This window comes from Prinia subflava, chromosome 6 (genome assembly GCF_021018805.1).
Source record: "Prinia subflava isolate CZ2003 ecotype Zambia chromosome 6, Cam_Psub_1.2, whole genome shotgun sequence".
Classification (NCBI taxonomy): Eukaryota; Metazoa; Chordata; class Aves; order Passeriformes; family Cisticolidae; genus Prinia; species Prinia subflava.
In genome coordinates this window covers 26,892,336-26,912,351 of record NC_086252.1, presented here as the reverse complement: position 1 = coordinate 26,912,351, position 20,016 = coordinate 26,892,336, and the positions used below count along the sequence as shown (strand labels likewise).

Below are 20,016 nucleotides of genomic sequence, written 5' to 3'. Positions count from 1 at the left end.
ACTCTGCTCATTAACAGAGAGCTCACCCACTTCACAGAGGCAGTAGCATTAGTTCTAAGATTACAGGACTCTGGTTTTTATTCATGCTTTACAAATATAGCTGCTAATAATTAATTAATTCTAATCACAGAAAAACAGTATTGGCTGAACTTTCCTGCTGCTATAGTGTAATTGTACCCAACCCTGAGAGTATTTTTAGCAAGAGTGTTCAATCAATACTGTTATGTACAACCTAAATTAGACATCAACAGGACTTGAGAATTGTAAAGCATGGCAACAAACAACACATTTCATGGACAATTTTGCTGAACAAGAAGTAACAATCAAAGCAAACTCTAAACAGGTAAATCTGATTCCAAATTTAACTGCAAACATAAGGAAAACATACTGAAAGGTAAAATTATTTAATGCATTTCTGCTTGTGAGGAAAATGCATTTGTATTTCAATGTTTAATCTGACTTTAGAAAACTAAAATTAAAAACACACACATCATCTAAAAATACAAAGAAACTGTAATGACAACAAAACTATAGCCAAAAAATCAGACCAACAGTACATTTTTGAGTTTATAAACTTGCCTGGGAAGCATATTGACACACGTGTACATATTTGTAAGCTTATCACCCAGAATCATATTTTATCAACATGGTGCAAGCCAGAGTCATGCCAATATGTAAAAACAACTTTTTAGGTCAGTGAAGCAAGAAATCCATTGTCAAGAAAATGGCATCCGTACGATTACAATACTGAATACATTATGTTCAAGCAATGAATTGGAAAACTTTCCTACAATACACATGTCTAATAAAAAATGGGTTTGCTAATTCTAATGTAACTCATTCCTGTAGTCCTGCAACACACGTTTACAATGTGAGGAGCACACAATGTCTGCACGCGTGTGGACACGTCGGTGCCTCCCAACAGTACACAGCACTTATTTGCCAAAACAAGCAGGCAAACGTGCACTCACAAACCCCCTTAACACTGAACTCTGAGTTTAGCTCAGGGCAAGAGAAAATGCCCCGGGGTGAGCAAATGTATATGCACACTGCAGCCCAACAATTATTCTTCAGTTAAGATCCACTAGCACCCTATAATACACAAATCATACAAGTATTTTTTATCTCACAGTTCAAAAATTGTAACAGCTTAGCCTGAACACTGAAGTCCTGGATGGGTGTAAATAGCAGCATAAACTTCATTCACGTGTATTTTATATCTGAACGATGTATATCCTTCCAACAGACCACAGGTGGGAACATTTCACGTCCACTGGCAGCTATCTCGTTTTAGCTCCTAGCTCTTGGAGATTTTTGAAAGGAAAAAGACGTTATGCCTCTTCCAGCGGGTGCTGCAACAGCATGCACGAGTGAACCCATCACCAGGTACACGGAAAGCCTCTGTCGCATACAGACACAGCGATTATACAAGCCTTCTGCTCGAGGGAGACACTAAAAATGTACCGGAGGAATGCAACGACAGCATTCAAACCTATTTTCCCTGCCCATAACCAGGGCAACGCGCACATGTGCCTAGAAAGCTCAGGATCGCAAAGTTTTTCATTAAACACGCTAAAATAAAAATCCGTCTCAGGCGTTCGGCGGAGTTCACCGCATTTTAGAGACCCCGACCTTCCCCCTCAGCTCGTTCCCCTCGAGGCTGTTTACGCGGCCCCCTCCCCACCCCCCCAGCTCCACACAGCCCCCACACTCCCTTCGCCAGAGGGGAGCCGGCTCTCCTGGTTTTTCGCAGGGGGAAACCAGAGGGAGAGCGCACACACACGCCCCCCTCCCCCCCAAAAGGGCTCAGGGCAGAGTCGCTCTCCGCCCGCGGCGACCTGAGCGCGAAGTTGCAGGAGAGGGAGCGGCGCGGGGGGGGTCACAGCACAGAGACGCGGCTCGCAGCACCCCTGGCCCCCCAGCCCGGAGCCCCGAGCGCGCCGGCGGCCGCCTTTACCTTCATGTAACATCCACGTCCTGGTGCCAGATGGAGCGGGGAGCGCCGAGGGAAGAGGCGCGGGGGCTGCGCGCTCGCGCCGCTGCCGCCCCGCGCGACCCCCAACCCGCCTCCGCGGGCGCGCGCGCCGCAGACGCCCGGGCACGCGCAGCGCCCGCAGCCCCCGCGGGCTCGGGCTCGAGACCAGGAGCGGAGGCGCCGCTGGCGGCCCCCCCTCAGTCCTCCCGCAGCGCCCGCCCGAGCCGCAGCCTCGGGAGCAGCGACAGCAGCCGCCCCGCGCCCCGCCGCAGCGGCGAGCGCCGCATCGTACTGCAGCGGCGGGGCCGAGGGAGCGGGGGGAGGAGGGGGAAAAAGAGCTGGGGGAGAAGAGGACGGAGGAGCCCCGGGGGGAAGGCGGAGGACACCCCCACCCTCCGGCCTCTCCTTCCCCCCTCTCCTCACAGCGGCCGGCCGGAGGGGCCGCACGGGCCGCGGCTCTCCCTCACGGGGCGCGGCACTGCCTCGCACGAACCGGCGGCTGCCCCGCGCGCAGCCCCGGCCGGGAGGCAGAGGGGACCGGGGGGCAGATGGAGCGGGGCGCTGCGGAGGCGCCTTCCGTGCCGGCGAGCAAGCGAGCGCCCGTGGGGGAGGAGGGGGAGGACCTGCAGCCTCCTCCCCTCATCGCCGCCCTCCCGCCCGCCTCACGCGGGCAGCATAGCAACCAACATGGCGGCTGCGCAGTCACCCGGCGGCGGGCGGGAGGCGGCTCCCGAGAGCTCGCGAGAGCCGAAGGGGGCGGGGGCTGTGCTCTCCGTTCTATTGGTCCGCAGAAGGGAGGGGGCAGGAGCCAGAGTGCACCTGGCGGTCTGATTGGCTGGGCTTACCACGGCTGAAGGCGGCGGTGAGCACTGATTGGTTAGCCGAGCCGTCACTCACACCTGTAGCGGTGCGCCGAGGCGGGCGGCTGTGAGCGGCCGTCGCTGCCTCCGCTTGGTTCCCACCGCAGTCCCGCCGCCTCCTCCTCGCCTGTGGGACGGGGTCCTGCTGAGGGAGGCTGTGTCCGTGGAAGCCTCAGGCTGCTCTTCTGACCCGCTCCGTTCGGAGGGAAAAAGCCACAGCGGAGCAATTGGGGTGTCTTAATGTCGTAACCCTCCGTGTTGTTCACATGGCCACCCAGGCTCACCCTGCCAATGTCCCAGAGGGACATCATTGCCTGTAGGTCCTTGCCTGAGCTTTCCAGAGTGTGGGATGTGTTGTGCCTCTTGGCCATATAAAATTTTTCATATGTGGCCTATGGGAAGGTTTGCGTTCAAAGACATGGTTTAAACACAACCTGGTCCTTTGATGTACTTACACCGTGTATGAAAGGGTTTGGTTAAATTGTCTTTAATGTCCACTTATTAAAATAAATCTCACAACAAGCTCTTTACCTAATAACAGACACATAGAATATATAGAATTATTTAGGCTGGGAAAGACCCTTAAGATCACTGAGTCCAATGTTTGGGAATGAGTTCTTGGATTTCACAATTAAATTCCTAACCATAGCAAGATGTGGGATAATACTGAAGGAGTTTGTATGTTCTCTTCTAATTAGGAAGCTTTCTAACAACTCATTCGTTTGATGTTTGCAAACCTTATATACATTTCCAGCCTAAATGGTTCTTGTGCCAATTTTGTACTTTTGCTTAAATAGTCCTTCCCTCTTAGCAGTGTTTTCCCCCAACTGCTTTTAATAAAGCAATTGTACCCCCTCCAAACCTCCCCCTCCCATCTCCTGAGTGAGTATTAGGATATACAGGATACTCCACTTCTTTCAGGAACAAGTTTGAATCTGGGGTGAGAAGATTGAATTTGGGGGAAGCAGTCAAGCAGAAATTTCAGATCACAGTCTCTGTAGCACTTTTAAATAATAGACTTCTTAATGAGTAGAAAACAGTTATAAATTGCTGGAATTTATGTTTTATTAACAAAAGTCTTAAAGATGACGAAATGTGAATGATTCCCCTGGATTGAACAATTCCTAGACCGATGATTTCATAAAGCCCCAAAATAATATACACAGCATTGGTAATGCCATTCCTTATTGCATTCCTGTTTCTCCAGCTCTTCCTGAACATCTCTGTAGTTACACAGACAGACTGATTGTGGTGCAAGTTGAGACATCCAGCAACTGCATCCTGCATTTGTGAGCTGCTGCCAGCCTCTCGAGCAGGGCATATGTTCTTCTGTGCATTGAAAGCATCCTTGGCTGCAGAGTTGCCTTGGTTTCCTGATAATTCTCTTTCAGATCATGTCGAATTTAATCACAAATTGCACACATACATTTCAATCCTTTTGCAAGGATTGATTCCAATTCTGCCTCTCACATATTCATATCCCTGTGCATGGTTTGTGTTAAACATATAGTTATGTTCAAGCTGAGAAGAGCAGTAATTAATACATTACTTTCAACAGAGTGTGTGATGAGGAGCGAGCCAAACTGCTCAATGTGGTGAGCCTAGAACTACACAAGATCGTTTTGGCAAGTGTAACCTTTCAGTGTTACAAAAGGATTTGTTTTGCTGGTCTAACATAAAATTAGTGATACAGATACTATAGATACATTCCAAAGTTAATTCCTTGCAATACATTGTCTTTTTTGAATTTTGTTGTTTACAGAAGACTTGACTGAAAGCCCTAAATCAGGGCAGTGGAAGATTCCCACCGTGTGCAGAGTAATTCAGGCCTACATTGCAAGAGCACTAAACAGATACTGAGACAAAGTTCTCCATCTCATGCTCTTACAACAGCAATGGAGCAAAATTGCCCTGCAGAATGTTTGAGTGCAGATATTGCTCAGACCTTACAATGCAGAATTCAGCAAAAAACTTACTTTGCAGAATTCTGAGTACATGTCATATACCCTGAGCAATCACTTCCCAAAATTATGAATGAGAGAAAGCAAATTGAAATGTCACTTTGTCATTATTTACTCGAAAGAGCACATTCCTTTCTCATGTAAAAAGTGCATTCAGCTCAATTCTCTTTCAGGAGCATAGCTCTTTCATATAAAAGCAAGTTTCTGGCTGTTGTCAGCCTGTGCACATAAGCAATGTAAGCTGTGTTTTGTGAAGATATTTTGCATAGCAGGAGTTTAATTTTCAAACCAGTGTATGGGGATTTAGCTGGACTCTGCTGATGCATTTTGGGGAGGACATATTATTTCACGGCTTGTCATGTCCTGCCAGTTAAACACCAGTATCTTAAACTGTTTTGTACAAGTTAAACCTCTTGTGTAAATATAGAAGCAAACAAAAGCTTCTCCTTTACCTAACAGATCTGTGGTGTGTGTTTGTGCCAACAACCTTATTACTCATGCAAGGCCTGCCAACCAAGCTGTGATAATTTATGTGAGAAAAATGTATATTAAAAATGTGAATGGGATTTTAAGCCTCTCACTGAAATACATGCAAGCTGCTTTGTGGCCAAGAAGATGTACTTAAACACTGCATTAAAGCAATTCAAGATAAATTACTCTTGCCACTGGTGGAGTTTAGCTGTGAAAAGAGAACACAAGGCACTTAATCTTAACGCTAAGCTTGATCAAGTGTAGTGTATGTTTATTAGCAGATACATTTTCTACAAATTAGGGTCCTAATTCAGCAAAGCTCTTAGAACATACACACGTTACTCAGGGAACAACCTTAGAGTTGGCCAAGTCCCATGTGGGAAGTGCCACTGCTCAGCATGAATGGCAGAGAAGTTTGTGCTGGAATACGGCTTTGTGATCCCTGGTAATGTATCCATAGTGCATGGTGTGGAGACAAATACTGAACATCAGTGTTCAGCAGTGTCCTGAGCTACAGGAACAGAAGAATTTTGCCGCTTGGGACAGAGACTCACTTTCTCTTTAAGTTTGTGTAATACCTGGTGCCATAGGGCTCCACAGTACCAATTATTAGAATACTGCAAAATAGTAATTTGTGTTAATAGGCTTATTGCAGCTACCATCCACTCTGGAGGCTGGCTGTATTTCCTTTATAAATACATGTAATGGATAATGCTCAGAAATGCACTGAAAGATAATGGAAACATCTGTACTTACAGTTTCTGGATCATATTTCACCGAGTCCTTTTTTTCTCCACCCAGCCTTTGACAAACTTCTTTGCCTTTAATGCATTTCAAAGTACCACAGGGTTGAAGTTCTAGATACCCACTGCAAACAGCCAAGTGATTTTGTGAAGTCTGCTTGTGCATTCACTCGTGGAATAATGTTATTTTCTGTTTCTGTCCAAAAGGAGAAGCATAAACTCTAGCAAGCAGCATAAACTGGCAAAACAAAGCAAAGCAAAACAAAACAAAAACAACAAACAAACAAACAAACCCCCCACCTATAATAAACTAGGTAAAAAATTATTTTGAAGCATAATTTTTTCCCCAAACACATCAAGGACAGATCTGCCAGAGAATGTGAGGAACTAGCAGGCAACAGAGATGTAAGAAGCATTCAGGGAAAACAGGAGAAAATGAAGGACTTTTTTTCCCATCGCTGTTCTTTATGGCAGATTTTGAGATGATTGCCACAACAAAACCTTTTTTAGGAGCATGGTCAGAAAAAACGTATTTGCAAAACGGGGTACCTGTGGTTTTGGAGCCAGTCAGTACAGTACCTGACTGCTGGGACAATGTATTTTTCACCCCAGAATTCAAAAAGAACTTGGATCTGAAATCACCAAACTATTAGCTGTGCTTTGTAATTTATGGTTTGGAGTGAATTCAGTTCTGGATAAATAGAAATTTTTAGACAGGACTTCAGAGAAAACAGAAATGACAACCCAGTCAGTCTAACATGTGGCTCATCACATGTAATGAGAAGTGGAAACTGCAAACCTCATCAGTGAAGTCAGCCAATATCGATAAAGAGGAGCTGGCTTATCTAGACTTTATATAAGCACTGGGACACTGAGTCTTCAGCCATAATCAACTCCCGGTTGGAAGAAGACCAGGTTTGTACCATCTCCTGCTATCTTCTTCCTCCTCTCCTCCTCCCAGCTTGCTTTCACTCTCAGTCTAATTTCCACTGAAAGGAAATCCAAATGTGTGGGACTCAAGGAGACAGAGTATGTTCAAGGCATCTTCCCAGTCTGACCGATAAAGGAGCTGTGGACACAATGTGAAGAACATTTAACGTGCAGCCTGGATGAAGCAATCATGTATAAAGATTTCCCCAAACAGTTTTACAAAGCCCAGGAAGGGAGCTCTCTTTGTGACTGGCAGCTGCTTCAAAGGAAAGATGGATGTGTAAATGATCACAAAGGGAGTAACCAGTGAAATTCCAAATGCACCTGAGCTTTACAACCTGTTCACAAGTGGTAATTGAAACAGGATTGGCCAGTGTTTTCTAGGGACTCACAATTATTCAGGAAAATCAAAACCAAAACTGCTGACATAAAGTAGCCAAAAGGAAAAACGTCATGATGAAGAAGGAGTAGGTGATAAAATAGCAGCTAAAATGCAACGAGCACATGTCAATGAAAGGAAAACAAGAAAATATCTACTTGTGCAACATAGTAGGCTCTAATTAGTTCATATCAGTCAGCAAAGATATTTTGAAGTCACTATGGATAGTTTTCTGAAATTGTTATCTCAGTCCTCAAAGAGGCAGTTAGAACTGATAAGGAGAGAAGAGAATGAAAAAGCAACAATAAAATAAAATGCTACTGTATAAATCTTCAGGAACCACGTTCTCTCTAATACAAGACAAAATTCTGCTTATAGCATCTTGACATGTAGTAGCATCTTAGGAATTGGAAAGACATGAAAAAACAGGGAAAAGGGTGACCAGATTGATCAGAAGGATGGAATGCCTACAAGGATAGATCAATTAGTCTGGAACTACTTAGAAAATAAATGAGAAATGGGATATGTAATGTAAGTATCAAAAGTCAAGTGTGACATGGGAAAGGTGAACAGGGAACAATTTACACATTTCTTATGAGAATAATGATGAATCTAATAATATTTTTTCACATGGAAGTGTAAACAAGCAAAAGGAAGTACTATTTAAACAACATCTGCTCAATTTGGATAATTCATCATCATGAGATCTTTTAGATGCCAAAAATACTTAGGGCTGCAAGAAGTTCCTAGACAAATTTACAGAAAAACAGGCTGCTTTGCAGAGAAATGGGGAGAGCCTCCAATTCTGTCCGTAGATAATAAGAGATTGAACTGGTAAATAGGAGGAGAAATGAAGCTGCAACTGCTCTGTCCTTATATTTCCACTGCAGGGAACTGCAGGGCACCAGGCTACCTGGACCTTTGGTGTGACTCAGGTCAACCTTCCTTATATTACAGCTGCACCACAAAGACATCCCCACCTCAGACCTCTTGCTTCCTGTCTTATCCTGTGGGGACTGAACCTGAGAAATCCCAGTAAAACACTTAAATCAATGAAACATCTAATAAACATTTTTAGAACCGTAAAAGGAATTTAATCAACATTTTGACATGAGATCCAGTGATCTTAATTTAGCAAACCAGTTGCATAGATGCAAAACCAAAAATGATGATTTAGTTATACCTTCATTTTGACTTAGCCCAAAGAACCTCACCCAGTAATTTCTGCAACAGGCCTATAACTTTGGTTTGAGCTCTGTTGCATGTTTTAAAATAGTTTTTTTCTTTTCCTAAGTCCATCATTAAGCAACCCAGCTCTAACAACTGCCACTAAAGCCTTCTGAATTTGGAACTTTTAAGATTTCTGGAGTATTTGGGAGGAGAGAAAGATAAATGCAAAAAGCAAAGAGAGTATAGTGGGCTCCATTTGTGAGGATTTATTCAATTCTACTATTGATTTCTTTCTACAGTAATAACAAATTCCAAGTAATATTTGAAATGAGCAACTCACACATAGAGGTTTCACCTCCACAGGCTTTATTTTGTTTTTCCCTAACTACCTTGACCTATATTTGACTGAATTGTAGATAACTATCAGGAAAGTAGGCAGTTTTCTTTCAAAGCTGAAAGTCAGATAGCACTGATTCTAATAAGAATGATGTAAGTGCACAGGTTGCTGTGTTTTGTACTCAATGCTATTTACATTACTGTTGCTAAGATCCCTGAGTGCAGGCCACAGCACTTTATTCTCTTGAGGTGACAGCACTTGTGTAGATAAGCAGTACGTACTGTACATTGGTAAAGAAGTTGCTTGAGTTGGTTTTGCTTCCTTGATCTGCAAGGCAAACACTGGAATGAGCTCACGCTTTCAGATGGGCAGTTTCATATTTCAGGCTTGTTTCCAGTGGAACATCAGGAAACCTTTTGAAAAATACAAATACATATAGAAGATGAGAGGAGAAAATGGCCTCTCTGTCATTCCTTCCCAATTTCTTTTTGCTGCAGATTTAAAAAAATACAGTAGTGCTTGGTTACTTCAGCCTTTCACAGGCTTCTTTATGGAAGTTTGCACAGAACTCCTCAGTGGTGTGAGACACAGTGACCGTGTGTCACCTCTCACTGCGCCACAGTTTCACAGTTGCGGTTTTGAGGTTGGCATTGTCTGCCAACAGCCAGCAGCATGCAGGGCTTTTCCCCCGCTGGCAAAACATAGCCAGAAATGCAACCCCAGCCCTGAAAATGTCTTTCTCCATTGCAGTAGAACATGACATGTTTCCAAAGTAAGTGTTCTTTACAAATACCTCTGAAGAGAAAAATAAAAGAGCATTTATTGACGGTTGTGGTTTGCTCTGACCTTGAATTAGAGTGCGGTACAGGAAACTGCCAAATTTGGCCTCTCCTAAGAAAAAGACAAAGATGCCACAGCAGCAACACAGCTAAACAAAACATATGTGCAAAATGCTTCCTGGTACACACACACTCCAGCCTCCCTGCAAAAAAATTGCCAAGACAGATTTTTTGACCGGTTAAGTTCTTCCAGGAACTGCACAACCTGTTCTACATTTTTGATTCATAGAATGTTCACTTTCTGGCTTCCTGAAGTGGTTCCAAAGTTCAGGTCATAACTAGAAAATATTTTAGAAAGCTTGGGCTGATCATGTACAAATTAGCCAGACTAATTATAATAAAAAGCATCAACATTTACAGAAAATTTAGCTCACTGCATTTTCTAATAGGGCAGAAAAATATTTGCAGATCAAGAGTGCAAAATGTTGTATGTGTTCCTTTTTATTTAAAAATATTTGGATCCTAAAAATATTATGGATGGAGCATACCAGATGACATCTGAAACTTTCAGCAAAGACAAGAGGACCAGAGACCCAGAACTATCTGCCACTTGGTGAACAGAGCCTTGGAAAGATGCTTTCACAGACACGAAATTGGCTTCTGGGTTACCAGGGAACAGAAGAAGAGAGATGCCAGTAAAGGGTGGGCTGGCAGCCCTATGGACAGACAACACTGAAACCAACAAAGCACAGGATTGCTCTTACACCACTGCTCTGCCTGCACCTTCCTTACTCAACCCCAAAGGGGCCACACACGGAGGACAGGATCTCTCAGTGCTTCATGGCTCTGGTGACACCACCACCAAGGCTAGCAGTTAGTTGCACATTTAATGTGGCTTTTATCTGATCTACAGCAGGTCTGTAGTGTTACCCACAGCTCATAAAATTTGGTTGTTATCTAAGAATCTTAGCTTTCATGTCCTAGTGTTACAAACAGCCATGGTACTGATTATAAGAGTGATAATGACTATGTTTCTAGTCATAGCAGTTGTGGGGACTTGGAAACATGAAAGTTGAAGAAGTCGGAAAAAATCCCAAAGAACAACAGAATGAAAATTAAAATGCACCTATATTATTTCAAAATCTTGGAAACAAACTCTTTTTTGAATGCTTGGCTTTACCAGTAATGTTACTGATACTCCCAAGTCACCTTTAGGACAGTAGAAAATGTGCATGAATTCCTCTCTGTGTAAAAAGGTAAAAATCTTGAGCTCTTTCTCTCCAGCTCCAGGCTCAGTCACTGGACTGCAGTGAGAGGGATTTTTGGTGATGTCTGCTGCCCTTTTCTAAGTACTCAAAAACCAGAACAGTTACCCTCATTGCAGGGAACTTGTTCTGGGATCACGGGACAGGACCCCCAGCAGTTCAGAGGAGTAGGAAAACATCAAGTAAAGAGAGATTGGACTGAGATTAGGATAGAGCTGAAAGGCACTTTAGGAGATGACCTGGGAGGCATTTTGTAAGACAACTGGGCAGTCCCACTTCTTGCAGGCAGCACTATCAGCTCTACTCTTTGCACCAAGGCAGGAAAACAGGAATCCCCCTTACTTTATGCCTTCCAATGTCCTAATGGGGATGAAGGAGTGAGCAGATCTGATCCATCTTACTTCCAAGATTTAGCAAGGACAAATACAGAATGGGGAACCCTTGAATCTGCTGCCTATTGGTTAGTGCCACAAGCCTAATGCAGATTTGTCTGTAATTGCTTGCTACACATATGTGGCAACATACAGAGGCCTCATGAATTGCAAAGAAATTGTATCTCTGATAATTTTGGATTAATCACAGCATTCTCTAGAGGTACTGTTAATGAGGGACATACTCTCTGCTTTGTATTCCTGCCCAAGGCAGCACATTTCCATGCCATATCGTGAGGAACTGGCTCTACAAACCCATCATTAATTTCATAGCTGTCTCCCCCTCTAACAGTGGAGGACTCTCCACTATGAACTGTGCCCAGAGGCAGACTCTGGTGTATGGATCTGTGCTTCTTTGTTCACCTCTCCATAAAATACTAAAGACATTATGCACTTGAAAAGTCACAACAAAGTTTAAAGAAAATAATTATAAAACAAGCCTTCTATTCTTTACTCTGTTAAGGTCACAGTTAAAAATAAGCTTTCTTCTCTTTTACCATGGATATGTTACTCTAATTTGTTTATAAACAGGATATAATAATGACATTCAGAAAAAAAAATATATTAGAAGTGTTACACTAAGCTTCTTTTGCTGCTGTTAAATAATTACACAGAAGACCCCATTTTTCAGGACCTGCTGAAATTTGGTATGTCTCAAAAGCTAAGCCCTTGAAACCCAGATTAAATATGCAAAGGCAGCGGGAACAATCCCTGCTTTGCTTGTGCATTCACAACTTCCCTGAGCCCTGCAAGGTCTGGCTGCATCACGGGTCCTGGACTGGTCCTGAGCCAAGTCCCCTGTGAGCCAGATCTGGCTGTGGTGCTTCCAGTGTGACCAGCTCCTGCAGCAACACTGACATTGTTTGGGTTGTGCAAAGGCTAAGTCAGGACAAAATTTGGGGAACAGCAGCTCTGGCTCTGTAGTTAAATTGGAGACAGTATTAGCATGAACTCAAAAAACATAAAACTGACTTAGCCAGGACAGAAACATTATTGCTGCAGCAAAAGCAAATTTAAACTAAGTAGGGAAGTTTCTAAAGGACGATTTGCCTTCGTAGCAATTGTGTACCTCAGACACAGAGACTCTCGTGAGCTGAATTCAAGCCAGTGATACCAGACTGCTCTGTCAGGATTAGAAGCCCTGCACTGTACGCAGTGAATTGCAGCCACTTTGCAGAAACCCTCGAAGTGCTTCACTGAATTATTTGAGGGAGTATTCCCAGTATTCCCCCTCCCCAATGGGGCCCACCTTCATCTCCACTGTGCACCAGGATTAATGGCACTGTTCTGCTTTGCATTTTTTCTGTTATTTACCCTTTCTCCACTAGATGCTACACTGAGACCATCAAACATTTATTGAGTCAAATAACATAAATTTAAAGACTCAGCACAGAACAGTGTGTTTAAAACAAAGCAGTGACAGCATTGCTTTGTGTGGTGTGAGGGTGAGACTCGTGCATTTCACATTGGAGTAACTGCTCTGACTTCATCAGAGCTTCTTACTTGGCACTGCATAAAAGAGGGATAAAGCAAGTTTGTGTTTCCTGCCATTATTACTCATAAGCAGTTGTATCAAGAAATTAGCTAAATGTGTGAAATGGTTTACGGAGAGTGACACAAAATCGAAAGTTAACCAAACAATATATGTCAATACAATGAGCTAGTCCTTTTTTTTCTCTTTATACCTTAGAAATTCAAAATTTCATGCTGAGCTGGAAAATTACACTAGATTACATTTTTTATGAAGCTCCTTCAAATAATATCACAGATACATATTACTTTTCTTGCTGTTATGCAAGCCTTTGACCCAGGCAGCTGGGGAAGTGCTGTGCAGTGTGGCTCCCACAGAGCCTGCCAGCCTGGTTTTAACTTGTGCATTGTGCAACAGCTTCTGGTAAACAACCTGAGATCCTCTTACCTTTCAGGGCAGGCAGGCCCAACCAAGCACTGCTGCACAGCCTTTCTCGTGTGACAAGTTTATTGGATAAATGTGTTACAGCCTGTCTTGGAGGCTCTACTTGGACAAAGCGAAGAGAAGGTCAGAGACTGTTTCAGCTAATTAAGGTCTTTGGGGGGGCCATGTCTCTATCAGGTTTTTGGGTACCCCCTGTTCCTAGAGGTCTGCTTATTATGTACCACACTAGTCAGAAATGTGCTGTTATGGCCCAATGAGCAGCACCTTTATTGTTTTAGGAAAGGGGTAAGTGTAATTTGGGGAAACTGTAATATGACCTGGTTAAGGTACAGCATCGGTGGCACACTTCCTTTCCAGCAAAAATCAAAACACAGCTTCAAAACCCTGCTATGTTGGCCTATCTTGCTGTGACATGCTTTAATTTGCTTATCTGGACTTAATCTAGGAAAAGAACTAGAACAGAAAAGAATGGTTTGTTGACGCTTAATAGGGCCTCATAGCAGTCAATATTTACTGTTCAGGAACACAATCTGCTGCTGGTGTGATGAGGTTCAAAATATAAATGATATACATCAGCTGAGGATCTAGGCCAGATGCTCAGCAAACTGGGCCCTGGCCTCCTGATTGACCATTCACAAGCTCATTTTGAGATTAGCATAGAGAAAGGTGGATTAAGAACATGGGGAGGGGGAATCTCGTTTTTTGTTTTTCCTTTCTTCCTGTAGACATGGTTAGGTTTAGATCAGTTTAGGCAGTGGCAAGATGCAGCATTATTCTAAGCTATGGACTCTTTACAGTGTTTCAGGCCAGAGGTTTCATTTTGGCAGAATTTCATGTAACATTCTCTAGTGAGATATGACACCTCATCAAGGTTAGGAGTAAAAGCAACAGATTTACAAAGAAGAGCCCTAAATACTTTTATGTTACACTGGTTACAGTAGATGCTATTAAAAATACTAAAAATAAATTATTAAAAGTATTAAAAAAAAGCTTGTTCTCTGGTAATTAACTTATTTTTTACTCCATCTGAAGAATTAAAAACAAGCACAAAAACCCAGTAACAAAGTAGGTCATAATTCTCTGAAAAATCAGTCATAAGGTCACGACCTAAATGAAATAGAGTTTGCTTCATAATGATCCTGGGAAGGAAGGGATCGGCCAGTGGTAGGGAATCAGCATGTCAAAGGGAATTGTAAATGGGAGCTTTGCAGAGCTTCTCATCTCTTCCAGATGGGTTCATCTCCAGCTCAGGTCAGTATTGATTGAAAACTGTTACTCTGTACAGTCTGTTCAGCGCCCAGTGACTCTGGGAATTGAATCACGTTCCCAGCAGACAAGCAGTTGCATCACGTAAACCACTGCCAGACCTGAAATTCATTTCTAATTTTGCTGGCAGCCTTCCAACAGAGAGGTCAGGCCAAGGAGTAGCCGTAAGGATGAGAATTCCTCCTGGCAAAGCTGGAGGCATATGGGGGGCACAGAGCCCAGGGAAGGGTGGATGTGGCGGGGCAGCAGCAGGTTTGCATGTCTGCTGTGCAGGCAGGGACTTCTGAGTGCTGGTGGAACAGCAAGTTCAAGGGCTGCTCCCAGGTCTCCCTGTGAGAGGTGATTCATGGCAAGAGAACAGGCTGGAGAGAGACCACCACAGCCAGACCTGGGAACCAGCAAGGCTGGGCAGCCTCTCCCACAGCCCTGCCCAGCAGAGCTGCTGGTAACTCCCGGCAGGACCACACAGGTGACTCCATGGAGTCACAGCAACAGAGACAGCGTGACAAGGGGTGGCATAGAACTCATTTTGTGGCATGTTATTGCCAGGGGGGAGGTAGGAGGAATACAAATTTCATAGGGTACTACAAAAGCTTAAATGATCTCATGTGTGCAGATAAATATTTCTCTTTATCTGCCCGTACTAGGAAAGAAAGCAAAAATATCCCCATGTTTCTGTTCCACTTCTTCTGGCTTCTGTGTTTGGACAGTGTCAGGCTATTTTTGGGTGGAGAAATTTTGCTTGCTAAGGAATACCAGGGAGGAAGCATTTAGTTTTCAAAGTCTCTGGGTTGGAGCTTATTGCCATTTGTAAGGAGAAAGCCAAATATTATGTTGACCTTTTTTTGCTCCAGTTAACCATACAAGAAACAGCAACAAAGCCAGGAAGCATTGCAGTTTGCAATATTAGAAAGCTTGCTTAAAAAGAAATAGTAATAGGAATTACTGAAAGCAAGGAAGTAATTTTTGGGGCCTAATTTCTTCAACACATTTCTATTTCTATAAGATTAGTTAATATCCTTGCAGGAGATTCTTGCATGTGATGAAGCACACTGCCCCAAGCCATGCAGAATGATGCACTGCTGATACTGAATAAATTTAACTTTTCTTAAAATCACAATTGTTGAGTGCCTGACTTTCATTTTATGGTAAGGAAAGTCTGGATGAGTGATACCCCTTTCAGGTATCAAGCACAGGAAAGTGCATGCACACGTAAACTGACCCCATGATAAAACCTACCACTTTTCTTTTTAGCACATTCAAGAGATTCTGCACTGCTTTAGAACTGTTCTGGCTTGGGCTGGGGCAGAGCTCAGTTTCTTCACAGTAGCTACTGCGGGACTGTGGTTTGGATTTGTGCTGCGAGCAGTGCTCACAGTTCCTGGTGCTTTCATTACTGCTGAGCAGCGCATACACAGCCAAGGCCTTTTCTGCACTGCCCACCAGTGAGCAGGCAGAGGGTGCACAAGGAGCTGGGAGGGGACAGAGCCAGGACAGCTGACCCCAAGTGACCACCACAGGGATATCCCATCCCGTCCCATCTGGCACACAGAGCTGGGGGAAGGTTGGTGAGGAGCTGCTGCTCAGAACAGGCTGAGCATTGCTCTGTTGGTGGTGAGCAGCTGGGGTTTTTTTGCGTCACCTGTCTTTCTGGGATTCTGTTTCTCTCTCTTTCATAAATTTCTTTTCATTACAAATTCTTATCAATATTATGTTATTTTGGTTATTAAACTGTACTTATCTCAACCCAAGAGCTTTCTCACCCTTCCAATTCTCTTCCCCATTCCAACAGGGGCAGTGAGTGAGCAGCTGTGTGGGACTGATTTGTTAGCTGGGGTTAAGCCACAATGTACAACAACTTATCCCCTCTGATTATCCCCTCTCACTCTTCCAATCCTCCCTGCTTTAATTCTACTCTATCTTTTGCCAACTATCTTTTTGCCTGTAACCTCTTGAACTTGAGCAAGTTTTTCCAGACTGATCATATGTTGGGTTGACCATTATTTCTGGATTCATCCAAATGCTGCACAGATCCTGATGCACTCTCCCCCACCCCTTCTTACCAACACCCTCTAACCACAGCATCTGATACCACATCCCTGACTCTTGTTACACTTTGTTCCTTCCAAAAACTTCCACCTTAGCTAGGTGGAGAGTCCAATGTGCCGTTTCTGACTCCTTTTGCTGTTCTTTTTTGTGGATCTGAGGATTCTAGTGAGATACCTCACACATATTTTAGGGGAAGTAAAGAATCTCTGAAGGTGGGGCAGAGAGGAAATTAAAACTTTGTGCAGGATGGCTAAGCCACATGTAGCAACCATTAAGTGTGTTTCAAAAGCAAATTTGCTGGCAGGTGGACCAAGGGGATAACACAGAAGTTACATTGAGGGGTTTAGAAAATGTCCTTACATAGAAATAGGAACTGTGAGAATGCTCTTTTTCACACATGCCATGGATCAGTGATTTCATATGAGGATGAGACAAAGGGCCTCCCCAAACCCAAGCACAGCAGCTCATGCCCCACAAGCCACAGGTACTGGCCTGCCTGCACTGGCAGCTCCCCATCTCGGGGGATAAATTACTCATTTAATTCCTGCCCGCTTTGCAACTGCCTGACTCCCTTGGCTGCAGCATGCAGGGTGCTGTGGCAGGTGCAATCTTGCAGATAGGATGTGCTGCCACGTCCCCTCTCACTGTCTGGCTTCTCATGTGTCAAAGTGATTGTTTCTCACACCACTGAAATACCCCGTGGCAGGGCACTGCACAGGTTTTGAGGCTGTTAGAAGGCAGGCATTGAGGCAGCTGTAACAGTGACAGATTTTTATATCCACCCGCTGAAGCGCTGTTAATGCATCATACATGGGGTTTGATGCTGTAATGGAAAAAATCAATGCTAGGATCACACTTCCACCACAAGTGAAATGGCTTGATGTGCACATCAGTAATTACACTTCTTGGCGTTTTACCCAAGGCCCACAGTATTTTTTGTGGAGCTTTTTATCACTGTATATTAGTGATATTGCCAAAGCTGAGCCACAAATAAAGAGGGAAATATAGTGCGCAATTAAAAGCAGCCCAGGTGCAGTAATATAATTTATGTGAGGCAAATTTACCAACTGCAGTGGGTGTAGTTCTCTGATGGATGGTCAGACTGACTGGTCCCTGCAGCCTCACCTGGCCCCAAATGTTGGAACTAACCCAGGAATAGGGTCCACACAGGGAGATGCTCTGAGCCCACCTGAAGGCTCATCACTGGATTTCTCCCTTCATACCCCACCTTCTGAGGAGAATACAGCTCTGTGCTATCAGCTTTGACGTGCCAGCAGGACTGCCAAGGGGCTGCAAACCTCAGAGCAGCCTGGGGGGCTGCCCTGCCAAACTAAGTGTACAAGTTTGGCCAAATGTGCCTCAAATCTATTAACTTAATTTCACAACTAAAGGTCAGTTTTGCTAATACTTCTAACACACCATGCTATGTCTGGTGAGAGTAATGAGGACTTTGCTAATGCATCATTTAATGCTGTTAAAATTTTGCTAAAACTGCCAGGCTGGGTTTTTTTTTGTTGTTGTTGTTGATTTTTAGCAGTGTGAACATCTTGGGTTTGCTTGAGTGAAATAAAGAATTAGATCCTGCTAGAATAAACTTCGAACATAGTTTCTGAAGCTGAAAAATGACATTAAGTTAGGTCTTTTCAGTACAAACTAATTCAGATTATTATTGCATGAATAGCCTCTCAAGAGAAAATATAAATGGAAAATATATATTTAAGATACAACTGCTCAGACATTCAGCAAAATAGATACATTTTCACTTTTCCATCACACAGCATGTTAGAGCTGAGGTGACTGAAACACCGCCCAGAACCATGACTTGGCCTACATAACCTCGTGTCAGAGCCTGCTCGGATCTGCAGTGTGAGCTGCCGTGGGGCTTGGTCTGAGGGCACTCTGTCCTGTCTCAGCATGGAGGCTGCAGTGTTTATTCCTGACGTTGCCAATAGCACCTCATTTTCTCCTAGAGGGGTCTTCAGAGGAAGCCAGGTACTTACCCAGCAAAGCTTTCCAGAATGAAGGGTCCTGAGGGAAGGGAGTCAGTGTGAGGAGCCAGAATACATTAGCCAGAGGCCAGATACCAAGGATATACAGGAAAATAGAAAAGTGGAGGGAATTTTGCCTGTTTGAAACAGGTCCTTAATGAACATGCTAAGATTTGATACATCAGAGATCAATGACTTCCTAAAACTACAGACCAATTGTGTAGATAACATCAGGTATAACACAGGGGGAAAACCCCAAACACCTGAGAAGGCATCTCTCAAAGAGTGTTTAAGGGTAAGTCTCTCATTTAGAATAGCATGTAACACTAGTTCTCAAAAGGAAAAGGAAAAGAAAAAGCAGATCAAATCCGGAAAAGCAGTAAGAGGGTCTCAAGATGAAAGAGTAATGCCTCTAGCAATGAAGTGTCAATAAAAGCTGAAGTTGGGCTGTTTCTGCAGGTTCAAACTTCTGTCTCAAGGGAGGGGTAAAGCAGTTTTGCCTTAATGCAGAGTCCTGTGTGATCCCAAGGGGGGCTGGCTGCCCATTACCCACAGCTGACATGCACTGTCAGCTTCTGTGGATCAGAATCCTGCTGATGTTATTTCCTAATCAAATCCTTTATTATTACTTTCAGCAAAAGGTGGTCCTGGAGTTGTAACACCAGCCCTGCACCAAATGTCTGCACTAAAGAATCATTTCACAGATACTGTTTTTCAGAACTGTCTACAGATAAAAAATGTGGGCTTAAAATGAATCCTTACAGGATATCCACTAAGTGGATTCATGGCTGATCACTCACATTTACTGCTGTCTCCTGAGGGGATGCTGCTTAACAAGCTCACCGGATGGCATGGCTAATTTGTAAGTCAGTGCTTCAGCTTTGTCACTTACAACATGCAGCATCTTTTTATGCAGCAAGAACATCTTTAATCTACATACTCAACATCATCAAGCTGTTCAGGTGTGACCATACTATAAAACCTACATGATTCTAGTACAGCTCTGTGTAAACATTATTTATTTATTTGCTCTATCAGCCTACGTCAGCACAAAATAAAAGCAGGCAGAAAAGGCACATGAATTTTCTTTACCTTAAAAATCAGTCATAACAATCTTGTTTCTACAAAGATCGTATAGGCTGTAAACCCATATTTTATGTCTAAACATATCTGCTTCTTGCAGTCTTTTCCAGTGATTTACAATGCCAATTATGCTAGAACTGGACATATGGAATGGCATCATCGGGGATGATGAAGGTCTGCAAGCTTTGTATAAAGCAAAGGTGTTTTAAGCAATACAGCAGTTAGATGTTCGTTTCCCAAGAAAAACAAAAATGTACAGCTTTCTGTACCCAAATTAAACCAAAGCCTCAAACCAAACAAAAGCAATACATCACTAGAGCAAATATAATGATGAAATAATTTTACAGATGCATCCATAGAGGATATCAGAGTGATCAATTTGCATACCCAATTCTGAAATAAGATTCCTGTGTG

General features: G+C 43.5%; 1 protein-coding gene and 1 long non-coding RNA gene across 3 annotated transcripts in view; one reads left to right on the top strand and one right to left on the bottom strand.

The window, feature by feature from the left end:
• Nucleotides 1-2,596, bottom strand: part of PTPN4 (protein tyrosine phosphatase non-receptor type 4) — a 110,714-nt gene extending 108,118 nt beyond the window's left edge. The window contains exon 1 of one of the 2 annotated variants that reach the window (XR_010080817.1): nucleotides 1,958-2,596. Coding sequence is in view for 1 of the 2 variants with exons in the window: in XM_063400835.1 (XP_063256905.1) it covers nucleotides 1,958-1,970 (13 nt within the window). In the remaining variant the exon portion in view is untranslated. The remainder of the gene's footprint in view (nucleotides 1-1,957) is intronic. The other variant, XM_063400835.1, reaches the window with a different exon arrangement.
• Nucleotides 2,597-13,230: 10,634 nt separating this feature from the next.
• LOC134551851 (uncharacterized) lies at nucleotides 13,231-19,568 on the top strand. The gene is made up of 3 exons (XR_010080709.1): nucleotides 13,231-13,339; nucleotides 18,310-18,523; nucleotides 19,155-19,568. It is a non-coding gene; the product is annotated as an uncharacterized LOC134551851 (long non-coding RNA).
• Nucleotides 19,569-20,016: the final 448 nt, after the last annotated feature.